At 37.9% G+C, this 15,145-nt stretch overlaps 1 protein-coding gene across 2 annotated transcripts in view; it reads left to right on the forward strand.

Annotated features, from left to right (window-relative positions):
- plch2a (phospholipase C, eta 2a) overlaps positions 1 to 15,145 on the forward strand; it is a 38,699-nt gene that overhangs the window by 2,813 nt on the left and 20,741 nt on the right. For both annotated transcript variants that reach the window (XM_088006959.1, XM_088006960.1), the window contains exons 2-5: positions 2,031 to 2,201; positions 3,736 to 3,829; positions 4,526 to 4,729; positions 8,066 to 8,186. In XM_088006959.1, coding sequence (XP_087863085.1) covers positions 2,031 to 2,201; positions 3,736 to 3,829; positions 4,526 to 4,729; positions 8,066 to 8,186 — 590 coding nt within the window. The remainder of the gene's footprint in view (positions 1 to 2,030; positions 2,202 to 3,735; positions 3,830 to 4,525; positions 4,730 to 8,065; positions 8,187 to 15,145) is intronic.

A 15,145-nucleotide genomic window follows, 5' to 3' on the forward strand; every position in this document is an offset into this window, starting at 1 on the left:
TTGTAGGGCACAGACCCATTTAGCTTGTTCAAGGAAGCATAACACTGGACCTTTAAAACAAAGAAGTAAAATTTATGTACATTTTATTTAAAACACAAAAGCAACTACAATTCTTTATGCTGCTAAAATATAATTGTATTTTACAGCAATAATGATGTTATTGGTAAAATGTACGATTCTGACTGATGGAGGCCTGGTGAGTAAAAGTCAGCTATTCCTAGTTCAGGTTTTCTTAAATTCTGCTTCAGTTGCAAGTAGTGTGACTATTTCAGCTGAAACAGTGGGAATCTTGGAAAACCCCTGCTGAATTTACATGAACAGGCAGTTTTTAAGAGGCCATATTGTGCAGAGTATTATCCCCGTTTTTAAAAGGCGTACTGCACACATACGCTGTAAGGAAGGAACATGTGGAGGAGCACTCTGCTCAGGAATAGGTGTGCAAGAAAGGTGCTGCTCTGCTTATTACTGGTGGAGGAAACTGGTCAGTTTGCCACTTTATCTGGAGACTGAAGGATTTTAAACTGTAGGAATGTTGTGATAACAAAGTTCTGTGGTACCGGAGCCACTTGATACCAGTAGAACCGGGTCTGTATTGAGTGTATTCTATAAAACTCAAAACCTAAGAGACTTTCACTTCCTGCTCCGTGATAAGTAACTAATTACTGACTAACAAAAAAAAAAGGATATTGGAGCCATTTCATCACCTGGGTGACCATGATGATTTTCCTTGTTGCCTGGCCTGTTGTAGTGACCAATTGAAACGTGGTATTGCAGAACTTAACAACCAGAGCTTAGATGTACAAGGGACAGTTAAACTTTGTAGGCAGAGGCAGCAGCAGCTCTGCTAAGTGGTGAATTATTACCTCTGTCAACTCTCCCAAAGAACAAGCCTTCTTAGCACTTAAGTTCATGCATAAAACATGGTGGAAGCAAAAAAGGCTCAGAAGCTTTGTGGGTGTTCCCCAGCTGCGCTTCCACTGCTTTGTTATCCTGCTGGCTTCACGATGTGTTCTGAGTGACAATAATTGTAAATATGTATGCAAATGAACACATTTTTATGCCTTTCATCCCTTTTAGTGTAACTTCTGACTGCTTTTTGCCCGTATTCCAGTACAGAACAAAGCGAGAGTGCAGCATCTCTGTTAACTCTTGGAAAATATCTACTTGGACTGTGCTTGTCACTTTGTTATTGGACTGTCACAACTTAGCAGCATCTATGTGCGATGTGCTCCAAGCTGTCCAAATATCTCAGCAGTACTGTTGTCCAGTCTCTCCGTTCCTATGTAAAAGAAATTTTGTGTCTTGTTGGAAGGTTTTCGCCCACCAGGAAAAGTATGTAAAGACCATTTTTGGAGTATCTTCTTCAAAATTGTTGTATGATCTATACATTTTATGTAAGCTACAACTAAAGCCCTCAGCTAATGAAACTCCTTCACAATCCTGCTCAGGGTCTACAGGAGTTAGCCATGACAGACTACACATAGTATCTGCTGCTCTTGGATCAGTGTTGTTCTTTTTTTAACCACTCAGTGCTACGCAGAGGCCAAACTCCAGCTGGCACAGACGTCAGCAGTGTCCAGTATGTGGCTGCCTCCAGTGCGGTTTGGCATATGGACCCTTTATGGGCAGGATCACATGAACAGTAGTGTAGAATAATGTGTTGCTTATGATTATAGTCCAAAAATACCTAAGAAAGCTACCTATATCAAGACAGGGAACAGATAGGATAAGTGGATAAAACCTCCTTTTTGAGTCTTACCAAAATAACCTGACAGTGGTCAATTCTCCTCAGCATCAAATTGAATAGATTCCCACACAGGAAGAGAGGTGGATTAAGAGAGTGGAGTGAAGGGGGCCACCTAATGTTAAACATGAAAAAGAAACACTAAATGGAGGTACTCTGCAGCCCACACTCATCTCTCCAGGTGCTTTTTCAGAAATGCCATGCTGTGTTCTAGATCTATGCAGATAAAACGTTAGCTGGGATGTTAATCTGGTGGGATAACAACATCTCTGTATGATTGCTCTAGGAGGCAGACACAGATGACAAACAGGGAACTTTGGGGTTCGAGGAGTTCTGCTCCTTCTACAAGATGATGTCGACCCGCAGGGATCTGTACCTGCTTATGCTCACCTACAGCAACCACAAAGACCACCTGGACACAGATGACATCACTCGCTTCCTGGAGACTGAGCAAAAGGTAAACATGTGCTTTCATTGTGGTTATGAAAAGTTTGCTAATTTCTTACAACATTGATGGACAGTAGCTGTAAATGAGTGCACAAAGGCATAATGAGTTATGTACATGGACATCAGAGAAAATCTGACTGTCTTGGAAGTCATTTCAGAAAGTGAAGCTGGTGTATTGTATAGAGTCATCACACACAAAGGGATATATATTTCACAGCGCCTTTACATTTTAAATGCACTAAATACTCCTTTTGCATGAATTATTGCATCAGTGTGGCGTGGCGGAGAAGTGATCAGCCTGTGGATCAGCGTAGGTACTCAGGAAGACCAGATTGCTTTGATCTGTTGCCTTCATCTGCCTTGTTGGGTCTGGGGTCTCTCATCTTCCTCTTGACAACAGCCTGACGACTGCTCTCTGTGGGGCTCATATCAGGCCAGCCTGCTGGCCAATCAAGTACAGGAACACCATGATCACTGAAGCAGCTGTTGGTAGCTTTAGCACTGTGGGCTGGTACCAAGTGCTGCTGGAAAATGAAATCAGCATCTGCATATTGTTTGTCAGCAGAAGGAAGCATAGATAACTCTAAATTATCCAGCTAGATGGCTGTGTTGACTGTGGACTTAAGAAAACCTTGTGGACCAGCACCAAGTAACGTCCCAACACCAAATTCTTCAAAGTATTTTTGCTTGACCATCCTCTCAAAGCTGCAGTTTTCTCTGTGGGACCTTTTCCATCCACTGAATATGCTTGGAAAAGTCGCTCTGAACAACCAGCATCTTTATCAGTCTTATCTGTTACCACACGGGTCACTTTCTTTCTAAATTCAGAAAGCTCTCAGCACTTCAGGGGCTAAATCAATTAACCATTCAATCAATCAAGTTTATTTGTATAGCATATTTCAGCAAAAAGGCAGTTCAAAGTGCCTTTTGTCATAAAAACACAAAAACAAAAAGTCATAAAAAAACACAGTCACCAACTGAGAAACTAGTAATGAACATTACATTTAGTTGAGTGCCATCATCAAAAGTTAAAGTTGGCAGTTCTTTGATGCAGATTGTAGTAATAATGGGCATGGGCTCATTTCCACTAGATTACTGAGAGCTTTATGATAGAATGAATGTTGTTTGTGATGGAACCACATTGATGGTCATTAAGTCTAAATTGCTTCTCAAAACTTATTTTTATTCGTTGGTGTTTAGTTGAGGCCCAATACTGCAACTTTTCTGTTGCAATGTTTTAGTTTTATTTTCTTTTTGTCCATTTATTTTATTGTGTTATTGTCTTTGTATAGCACTTTGGCTCAGTTTTAACACTGACAAAGTGACACATGAGTGTGTGCTGCCACTCCTCTTTAATGATCACCAGCTTCAAACAGCAGCTCTCAGGCACCAGGCTGACTGTTTTTGTTCACCAGTCAGGATGGATAGAACAATGACATGGAAGCACCTTAGACAACTTCATTTATTCTTGAAAAAACGGTCTACTTTTTTGGGAAACAAAAGTATAATAGATCTTTTAGAGATGGTGTTTCCTCATTTTGCAGATGACAAAGGTGACCAAGGACCACTGCTTGGAGATCATCAACAAGTTTGAGCCGTGCTCTGAAAATCAAAAGCAGGGCGTTTTGGGAATTGATGGTAAATATACATGAATTTTACATGTAGTCGTTTTGGTTTAGGTTTGGTTCTAATTTAAGTTTATATAGTAGTTTCATACATACTTGAAATAAGACAAAACTAACTTACAAGTAACTTTTCAACAACATATCTCACTGTTTTAAGTCAGTAATTCCTTCATGTTAATGAAAAAGTTCATAGGTAAGTAAGTAAAATTATCTATAATATTTCCCTTCTGTGTTAAATGAATAAAGATTAGTGGGTAGAGGGCATCGTCTTACTGAACTCTATTCACAGCTGCTTTCTTCAGATGATGGGACTGGGAAGGCTGGTCAGGATTTTTACGTCATTTAAATGCTGGTGCAGCCTTTAAATATTAGCCCGAAATCAACATTACACCGAGATCACATGCAGAATTTCAGAAACCAGACAGAAAAGATGTTTTAAGAGATAAGATGTGGTCCTCTGGCTTTGGAAACTCACATTGGCTCTGTTTTTACAGCACTGGTTATTGGTCTGTTGTTAAATAATTTGATAAATAAACTTTATTATGAACTATAAAACTGTAGGACAGTATCTGTGACAGCTATTAAAAGTTCACCTTGGAAATATTGAAAAGTGACGTTAGAGTCCATGATAATAATTTGTGCACCTGCCAGTAGAACTTTCCAACATTTACAAACAGAGTTCAGTCGAAACAATTTGATTTTGTTGTAGGTTTTACAAACTACATGCGCAGTCCAGCTGGGGACATCTTCAACCCAGAGCACTACAATGTGAACCAGGACATGACCCAGCCGCTGTGCAACTACTTCATCGCCTCATCGCACAACACCTACCTGATGGGAGACCAGCTGATGTCCCAGTCCAGGGTGGATATGTACGCCTGGGTGCTGCAGGCAGGCTGTCGCTGTGTGGAAGGTGACTGTCATAACAGTAATAATAATAATTTCTTATTTCTGCAGCAAGCAGGAGAGAAGATTTGCTTCTGGTTATGGGTCTGTTTGGCTGGAAAAGGGATACTATTTCAGATTGTCATTAACCCACATTTTCATTCTAAATTATCCAGTTAAAATGTTTTGCTTTTTTTTTCCTTTGACGTTTGTTATGGAATAATGATGTGAGTTTTATTGCATCAACAAAATCTAGAATGTTATGGCTACAGACTTGCTGTAATATGAGAGCTGTGTTTCAGTAAAGCAGATAATTAATCTGCAAACATTATGTTGCCAGAGTGCTTGTGATTGTTAGACTCAAATACTGCAGTATACATGCAGAGTATTTAGCATTTATCTCCCCCACAGTCTGCCTCCATTCAGTGGAAGTGTGGTGTGTGGGAATGTTCCTTGTTGTTGTCTTCCAAATGCGTTGGACTAGAAGAACAAAGAGTGTTGTGTCTAGTGAGCATTTGGAGCTTAATTTGTCTTTGTAGCATGTTGAAGGCAGATCTATAATTGAACCCCCACCCACTTTACATCTGTATGTACCAACACTCAGTCCCACTCAAAGTTAAAGTTAGAGAAGCTGTTCATATAAATACTCTCAGGTTTGTTTTTAGCAGCTCCCTCTGCTGGAAGACGATGGTTCTCCTCTCCCAGGTTTTAATAAAACATTGAATAGTTTCTGCATCTTTCAACGTTTTCTCTGTTTGAGGCAGTGCGTGTGCACCGTTACCTGTTAAAACCAATCTGTTTCATCCAGGTTAAAAATCATGAAGAAAATAGAGAAACTTTGAGCATAAAGCCATTTATAGCTTATGTTTCAGATTAAGAAATGTTTTATTTTGTGATGGGGAAGCAAAGCAACCCTTATGCTTCTAAACATTGCAGTGTGGTCCTCTAAATGTATATTGATGCACTGATGGAGGCCATGTTGACTCGTTTTATGTGAAACAGTTTGATTGGAACTAATGGAGTGTCTCTGCAAAGTGACATTTTATCTCATCTACATGTTTAATATTTAATCCAAATGGAAATCATTAGGCGTCTCTGTCTCCAATGAGGAAATTGCTTTGTAATCATTGTTCAGATTGGTGGAAAATGCTAAATTGAGAACTTGAACAAGAAGAAACTAAATTCTAAGAGTAAATTGGCAATAAAACAAATCTCAATATTTTTTTTCTGAATAGTAAAACGTTACATGAAAGCTGCACGTTTTGTTACCTCCCAGGCCTAAAAGCTCCTTTATTTTAAGTGTGGAACCATTCCCATGCTCAAAAATGTCAACTATGAACATTTCCACCGAATGTCTTCACCAAATTTCACCTGATATTTGAGGTACTACATTTGACGCAGCTCTACTGAAAACAGGCTTTTAAGTCCTACTGAAATTATATTTAAATGAAATCTAATTTAAACTCAGTGGGTTTAAATTGCAAGTCAATCAAATGGCTTTAGTTGTAACTAAAGAAACCCAGCACATTCTTTCTTTTCCATAACATTATCTTTTCGTTGCCAGAGTAATAGTCTGTTCATTTAGATCACATGTGTCAAACTCAAGGCCCGCGGGCCACATGTGGCCCGCCATGTCATTTTATGTGGCCCGCCTCAGCATTTTATAGGCCGATGATTGACTTAAAATAGGTTTTGAGCACGAATTGACTACAAACTACATATCCCACAATGCATTCCGATTGTTACCAGGCAACATTACGGCTTCTCGCCACTAGAGAGCAGCAGAGTCACCTCAAGCTGCTTATTGATTTTCCCAGCGAATAAAACTGAGACATCAACAAGCTAACATCAAAACTTCCAAGAAAAGAAAAATCGATTTACAAGTAAGACTGTGAATGAAGATGTGTGAGTTGGTGTCAGGGCAGCAGGTCGCGCTAGACTTTTTTTGTTATCCGTTATCTTAACCGACAACATAAAAAATCGATCATATACTATTTTTATCCGTGAAATTGCAATCATATTAACATCGGCTATTTAGTCGCATTTTATGCGGTTTAGTTAATATTCACCGTGAATCCAGATCCCATCACAAATTAAACCGATAAATGCATCTACATTTTTCTCGTAGTGACAAAAACCACTGACTGAGGCCCCAATAACTTTTAATAAATTAAATTCAGCGAATTTACTTAAATTAGCATCACTTCACCCGCTGGGGTCTGAACAACTTCCTCCTGGTTCCCATCTGCAGAAAAATCTGCACTAATTCATCAGTCAGTTGGATCTGTCTGATCCAAACAGATCAACTGAACTCTGTGAGTGTTTTATCCTGTGCGGTCCAGTGTGCCCTTTTACCAGGATTTTATTTATTTATTTATTTGCGTGGTTTCGCTTCTCCGAAACGGACAGATGTTAAACTGCTCAGTTTAAAAATATTGTAATTTTTAAACTGAGCAGTAATTTTACATCCATGGAAACTCAAATGTAATATTTAAAACGTCAATACATTAAATCAGTTATTTAACTATATGAGGTGTTTAAATTATTTTTAACATTGTATTTTTATACATTAATGCTAGGGGTGCCCAAGTCTAATTTTCCAGAGTTACCATCTGCAACTTTAGATGCATTCTTTCTCTAACTCACCTGGACCATTGACTCATTATAAGCCTCTACAGAACTGAATGAGGGAAGTCAACCTTTTGTCTGGGGTGTTTTAGCAGGGATGCACTCCTGATTTGTACCGTCAATGTGGCCCGTTGAGTGTGGCCAATATGCTGAAGTGGCCCTCGGTGAAATTGAGTTTGACACCCCTGATTTAGATGATCTGCCAATAATTCATCCTTTCACTTACAAAGGTATTATGATGATGGAAGTAAGCTGCAGGTCTGATAACTGCAGTTGTCTTCAACCAACCTAGAGTCATTCAGAACTTGGCAAACAAGATCTTAACTTTAACTTCTCAATTAAAGCAGCTAAAGGATCTTACTTTCAGTACTGACCAATCAAGCGAAGAGGAGCAGTTTTTCACATGTCAGCTGACCAGGTTTGCAGGAGCAAATAAAAAACAACTCTGTGGTTAACGGATTACCTGAAGATAAAAAGGTTTTGGGTTATGATGTCTTGACTTCACCAAAACTAAAATCAGCCAGTGGTTCTCAGACGCTTTGATCCTTTTTCTCCTCTTGTTGTTTTCGTCCCTTTGGAGACTTGTCACAATCAGACGCCTTCTTTCACTCATGTTTTGTCAGCTTAGGAAGAAAACAGTCTTATATATACAAATAATGGTATTATTTGCATAAATCCCTCTTACTCTATCATAAGCTCTTCTGCTCAGTGTATCTGTGCTGTCATTTTCCCGCAGTCGATTGCTGGGACGGCCAGGATGGAGAGCCCATCGTACACCATGGTTACACCCTGACCTCCAAGATCCTTTTCAAAGACGTCATCGAGACGATCAACAAGTACGCCTTCATCAAGACAGAGTACGTTGAAACTCTCTAGTCTCCTCTCGTTTCATCATCTGGCCCGTAAATCCACTTTGAGGCAGTTGGAGCACTTCAGCAGCTCACCGTGTCATTTCCTCATGTTCTGGTAATGGTAACTAACAAAGCGTGAAGCGTGACCGTCTGCCACTGATAATCATGTTTATCGGGAGGCGTCGGTGCTGTCAGTTAATATTTCAGTGCTTAAAGGGAACTGAGGGATTTCTACCCAAATGTTTCACATCTAATTTCCTCTGATCAGAACGTGAGGTGAACTTTTTATAGAAGGTTAGAACAGCCAACCACAGTTTTGTTTTGTGGTTTGGATTAGCTTTATTTTTGCTTTTTGAAAATCCTTAGTTTTAGTTTCTAATCGTGTTAGAAAGGTGTTTGTTACAAAGAACAGTCGAGACATAAATTACAAGCTTTGGGCCTCTTACTTGCCAACAATAAGAACAGAGATTTACAAAATGTGCATGTCGGCGCATTTCCAACAAAGGAAATCATCTTGCTTAAATGAACTGTGTATGGCTTGTCCAAACATGTAAGGTGGGTGTTTTTGCAATAAACTCAATAGGAGTTTATTGACTATATAAACTCCTAGAAACGATTGTTCCTCATCTCACAGACATTCCTCACCTCATTGTCAGGAAATGAACCTAATTTTCTGAACACTGTTACAATGAACAAGTTTCACTTCAGCCATAAATTATGCTGTTTCGAATTTGAATTGTGGAATTAAAATATCAAAGGAACATCATGTAGAATAACAAGATAATAGTGATAATCAAAAGTAATGTAATTATTAAATGCAAATGGATTCTTGATATAATGAGTAACATGGATACATTAATATAGATCAGTATCAAAAGCTGAGCAGAAGATAGACAAAACAAAGGCAACAAATGTAACAATGCAATGAGTAAATATGTGATTCTAAAGTAATTGGCAAACATCTTTTCAACGCTGTTTCAGTTAGTTTCTTTTTTGTAATGAAAGTTGTAATTTACCACAAATTTGATCTGGTTCCACTATAAGACTCCTGCTTTTATAACCATATAACTACTTTTCTCCTAAACGCAGTTATATTCACTGTAATTCCACACTGGATTTTGGTGCTTTTTCCCGACTCTTCCTGACACGAGGCTAGCTGCTGACAGACCAAGAAAGACGACTTCACTTACATACCTGCCATCTGCTGGCATAACGCAGTAGAACAAGCAAAACCGCAAGAGACACCAGACTTCATACTAATGGGACACAAAACTAAACATTTTTTATATAAATTAAGTAATATTTTTTTATTTGGTGAATGCTCATTACAGTTTGTTAGTTTCCCTTTTTGTGCAAAGACTCTTTTTTTATTATTTCAGTTAACAAAAATATTTTCTTAATTCTAGTTTTTGTTAACTGGCAGCTTTTGTGAACAATGATAATCTTTCAGCCATCCAGGGAAATATTCTGCTTTGTTTTCGGTCAGCAGTCCTCGACTTTGGTCCTGCACATTTTAGATGCGTGTCTGCTTTAACATCCTAACATCTACATCCTAAAAATCTGTATCCTGATTTTTAGGATTCTGTCTGTAAGCTTCCTGAACTATTGACTTATACCTAGCATCAGATGAAGAACACGAGCATCAAATTGTGAAGGTATGAGTTAGTTATGGCATCTGTTCCACTTTACTGTCTTCACTTATTATATTGCATGTGTCAGGCCCATGTAATTTTTTCTTAAACTCGTCCATTAGTGTGGAGCTCCATTAGACTTGCCTCATAAATATGGCAAAAACTCTGTTAATGTTCATTTAGCTGGATACTAGTCGTGTTTATCATTTCAAATTCAATTCTGGTAGATTTTCCTTATTATGAAGGTGGAGAAGTTGCTGAAAAAAGCCCATCAGCATAATTTTTTTTCCCCCCACATCTAGCACTTCAGTTCCATTTTGTGTTCCCATGTAAGAGCTAATTACAGTTTATATTTGTGGATATATCAATTCTTAGAGAACAATTCAACCATTCACTCATCCATTCCTCCATGAGCGACTGCTGACACCCCGGGGCCATGATGTCTGTTTATAACTACAGTGAGTTCACCTTTACATTTTAGTCCTGCTTTTTCTGAACGGATCAACCGCAAAGCTGCTTTTTGTTGGCCATTCTGCACTGGAAGGATTATGAATAAATGCTGCTCCACTTTGAACTTTTAGACTCAGTTTAGAAGCAGCCTAATCTTGTTGGGTGTTTTGTCATTTCGAGTCTTTAGTAAAAAATGTACCAGGATAGGAATAGTAAAAAAAAAAAATAAAGTTTTTACATGGCTTGTTCCTCCTGAAACAAATCATATTAAGCTTCATTATGTTAACTACAAAGGCAGTCAGGCTTTATCTCCTCATGCCATCTATTTTCACGATAAAGACATTCTCTGAGTTCTTGCATATGCACTTTGCTTCTGGGCGTCGGTGTGCTTGTGTTGAAGTTTTGTTCAAATTACCAGGAACCATCCCACACTTCTCAGAATAAAACCTGTCATTTGATAATTATTCATCCCCTAGACATAAGTGGTGCAGCTGTTATTTATGGTTCCACCTACTAGGATGAAAACAAAAGGAGATTGTGGCCCCCAGACTCTGGAAGTCTCTTCTATTTGTTTGTTATATTTTTGGTCTTTTAAAAGCTAGTTAAAAATATGCATTTGTAAATCTGCATTTATTCATTTTTAATGCTTTTATTGAAGTAGTAATCTGTTTTTTTACTCATGCATTACCATTTCTTTGGAGATTATGCTTAGGTACATACTGATATTGTCCCATGTAAAGCCACAACATTACCAATCATGCTTCATTCCATTTTTACTCAAAAATACAGTGCTTTTCCAGAACATCTCTGTACCCTCCGGCACTAAATTGACTTCAGTACAAAGTGAAATGCTGAGAGACGGTTCCATTCTCACAGGTTTCCTGTTGGTTCACACACACATTTCAGACTTCGGACTGCTGTTTACCAAGACTGTTTTCTGTAGCTTTATCCTAAAGAAAGTTTTGTTCTGAAGTCAACAACATGTGAAATGTGAAATCTTCTGCCAAATACAACATGCTGAGCATATCCAGCAGAACAAACTGTCCGAAGGATCGTTACTCTTGTCCAGCACTCTTTGCACATTCCTCTTATCTGGGAAGGTCATGCTGTTTCCTGTGCTTTCTGTATATTAGCTTCCTGCATTTCCTTATGATCATGGGATAATGCTGTCAGCTCTGAGTAAACATTAGAATTGATCCATATATGACTCCATCCAGATTTTTGCTGTGTGATGCATGTGGGTTGCTTTTGGGTCGTAAACCCTTCATATAGAAGTCAGATTGCGGCTGAACTTAATGTGTTGTCTGAACAACCACACAGAAAAAATCAGAATTCAGCAAAAATTCTGAATTGAGCATCAAGACCTGCTGTGTACAAAGCCTTATTTAAACATGACCTAAACCTACTTTATGCCTTTTCCCTCTCTGGCTTGTATAATGAAGTATTCATCAAGGTAAAGACGCAACGAAAGTCCTCTACTGCAGCAGAATTAAAGACCGCCACAACCTTCCAAAAAATACAAATCTGAATTACACCTTCTCAGATAAATGAAAGCTTTCACACAGACACCTTGCTCCTTTTTATTGACTCTGCATCAAAAGGTAATTATTCCATTGATATGCACACAGAGCCAAACTCTATTTTTAGATCCCACTTCTTCAAGGAAAGGATACCGAAGCACTGCCTTTGTGTGTATCTTCACCTCTTACTATATGCTTTTGAAAAGGATGATTGTAGACTCCATATTCCACAGATAATTGGCTAAAATGGCCCAGAGTGAATGGCTGGTTCCACTTCAAAGAGGAGTTGGATTTTCCGAGGTGCTAAATAAAGACAGGCCCATTCAAGACAGGATTGGACTAAAAAGCCTCCATCTGACAGGGATGGAAATATACCAGTGGATGTAACACCAGAATTGCTCACTGTACTCAGCATTGTGTCTGAGACTCGTAATTTGCCGTGCCTCATCTTTTGAAATGCTGTTTATCCAGACATTAACCTGACCGTTGGCTTCCTATGCAATTCTGCCAGGATAAATAAACAGCACTGTGTGGGATTTTCTCCCTCCACTTACGTTTCCTCAGGTAGACTCTATTCAATCAAGGCCAATCACGAGATAATGTCTTCATTGCTTCATAATCAATTTAAGTTTGCAATCTAAACATTTATGCTGTGTCTTTATTTTCAGTTTGAATTAGATTTCCATTATATTAGCTCAATCATTTTCATCGTTTTTAGTGCATACTTAGCTTATAATGTATTTAGAAAAACAATTTTCCACACACATTAAGTTGTTACTGGTGCCTTCGCAACTTCAGATGATCTCCTTTAGTGGAACAGAAAAAGATGTGGCCATAAAAATCACTGCTCCACTGTTAGAGTAGTTTTAGATGCCATGTTGCCCTTTATAACAAGACTATTGTACAAGTTAAGTTAAAAAGGAAAATAAACTGTCATTAATGGCTAAATAAAGTGTTTAATTTTTCAACATTTTGACCATATAGGAAAATTTGAGTCATCCATTTTTAGGAGCTTGACCAACTTATTTAGGTTTATGAAACCTTGTAATATGGACCAAACTCTTTTTCCATTAATGTCCTTGTTTTAGGTTAGAATAACTATTTTATGTTGAAAATACAATAATTTAAAAACAAATGAATTCCTCTAGCATCTCGATATTTTGTTGTTAGACTGTCCTCCTCCCATAAAACCATTTCCACTGCTGCACTGACTGAGAAATTTAATATTAGCAAGTGTTCACCTATTTCTAATATTAAATCTTTGAACAATAATTCAACTTTAAATTCCAAATAATACACAACAGTCTTCATTCTAGTTTCCTTGATGTTGAATAAAAGTCTGGAAAACAACAATTACAAGTTTGTTGGCCTAAGCTTCTAAGTGATGATGAAATAAAATTAATACTAAACTTTATGCATTTTGTAGATTTTAGTTTTCCATTGTGGTGTTGTGATCCAACATTAAATACTTTCACTTTGGGCATCTCACTTGACTTGTGACCGTTCCCATAAATAAATCCTTTTGGTCGTAAACAAAATTATGCCAAATGTATCACAATGGTGTAAATTCACCATCAACACTCTGACACAAGCAAACATGAATCTGATGAGAGAATCTTTATTATATGAAATGAGGGACCGAGAAATGAGGAAAAGACGGAATGAACATTTTTAGTGACTAAATGGTGTTTGAAGGCCCATCTTGAGCTTTTAAAGCCACGTGTGCATTTAAACGCTATTATGTGACACAGTATGAGTTAACCATTTGTTTTGTAACATGCTTGAAGACATTTGTTATGGATTGTAGCAATATCAATAAACTGAAATGTTACAGTAGAGGTTGCATCTGGTTGTGTACAACACATGTTTCTCAACAGGCCAACTCAACTGGAGTCAGGGCAGAAAGAAATATGCAAATGCTGAGAGTTTATACGAATTATCATAATCATTAAAATCACCTTAGCACTGTAATTCCTCAGATGCCCCAGCAAATGGTTCTGGAAGCAACATTTAAATCTAAGCAATAAACACATTTAAGGAGCCACAATCCAACTAAGTGCTCACTTCTAACTCCATTGCGCCTACAAAATACTGACCTGACGCTCCAGTGATGGTGTGACTCCGTCTGCAGATGATGGTTAAAATGTGTCTATTCACTGACTTTATGTCACTATCAATGAGGAAGTGGGGGAGACTTTCTCCAATGATTCGCTTGACATGTCGACAACCCATTGCAGGGCAACACCACCATGCACACGCTCCAAGCTAATGGCAATTTAGAGATGGAGATAACCCGACAGTCTTATTTTGGGATTGTGGGAGGAAGAGTACCCTGGTGAAAACCCACGCAAGCACAGGTCCGCCTGGCTGCAAGGCAGCTGCACTACCATCCAGCACTAATGAAGTGTGTTGGTGTTGATTACAGTGAAACGTGATTATTCTGCCTATTGCCTTAGATTAGGCGCCCATTCTAGTTTATCCTGCCAACGTTTATTTATGTGTCTCATAACTGGAAATACACAACACATAATGATGAGGTAATGCTGCATATAGATGGGCTTTGAGATGCAAAAACACACTGGTGTTCCATATCCATGGCTGAGTCCTCCACACTCACAGTAACATGAGGGAGTTCATGTTTGGACACTACGTGTTTAAAATCTGACCTCAGTTCACCAACATGAAGCCATTCATGTTCATTTTAAAGGAGCCGAACTCCGTGAGGATCCTTTCTTTTTAAACTTTCATCTTTACATGACAAATACTTCAGCATTGATCAGTGACAAGAATTAATGACTTCTGCAAAGGTAAGGTGACTACAATACTGCAATAGCAGGATGATTAATTGGATGATTGATTGGAGTATACAGACTCAGAAAGAGCCATTTGCAAGAACGGAGAACTGAAGCCAAAACTATATAGAATGTAAAAAAAATCCATTGAAGATAAAAAAAACATCTTTGTCTATAATCATCTTTGTTTTAGCATTATAGACAATAAAAGGTTTATTTTATTTAAAAATCGAGTTAATCATTTATTTACATGCATTTATGTATTTTTATTATTGCATAAAAAGGCTTAAGTGGTTAAATAAAAAATGTCAAGTTTTTTTAAGCAGATTGTTGTCAAAATAAAAACAATTATCTGTTACTGAAATAATTAACAGCAATATTTCTAATATTCTGGTAGCAATGATTTAAACTTGATAACTCATTGAGATGGAAATTACAATTTGACCAACTTTAACCAAAATATACTGGAAACTATATGAAGTCTCCTGTTTTGCTCGGGAAATTGCTGTATTTTATTCCTCTTTCTCCCGTATTAGTATTTTCTTGTAAATTTCCCGTATTATAACAATAAC

The sequence above is a fragment of the Poecilia mexicana genome, unplaced genomic scaffold, assembly GCF_051168715.1.
Source record: "Poecilia mexicana isolate PSO_F unplaced genomic scaffold, ASM5116871v1 scaffold_7, whole genome shotgun sequence".
Classification (NCBI taxonomy): Eukaryota; Metazoa; Chordata; class Actinopteri; order Cyprinodontiformes; family Poeciliidae; genus Poecilia; species Poecilia mexicana.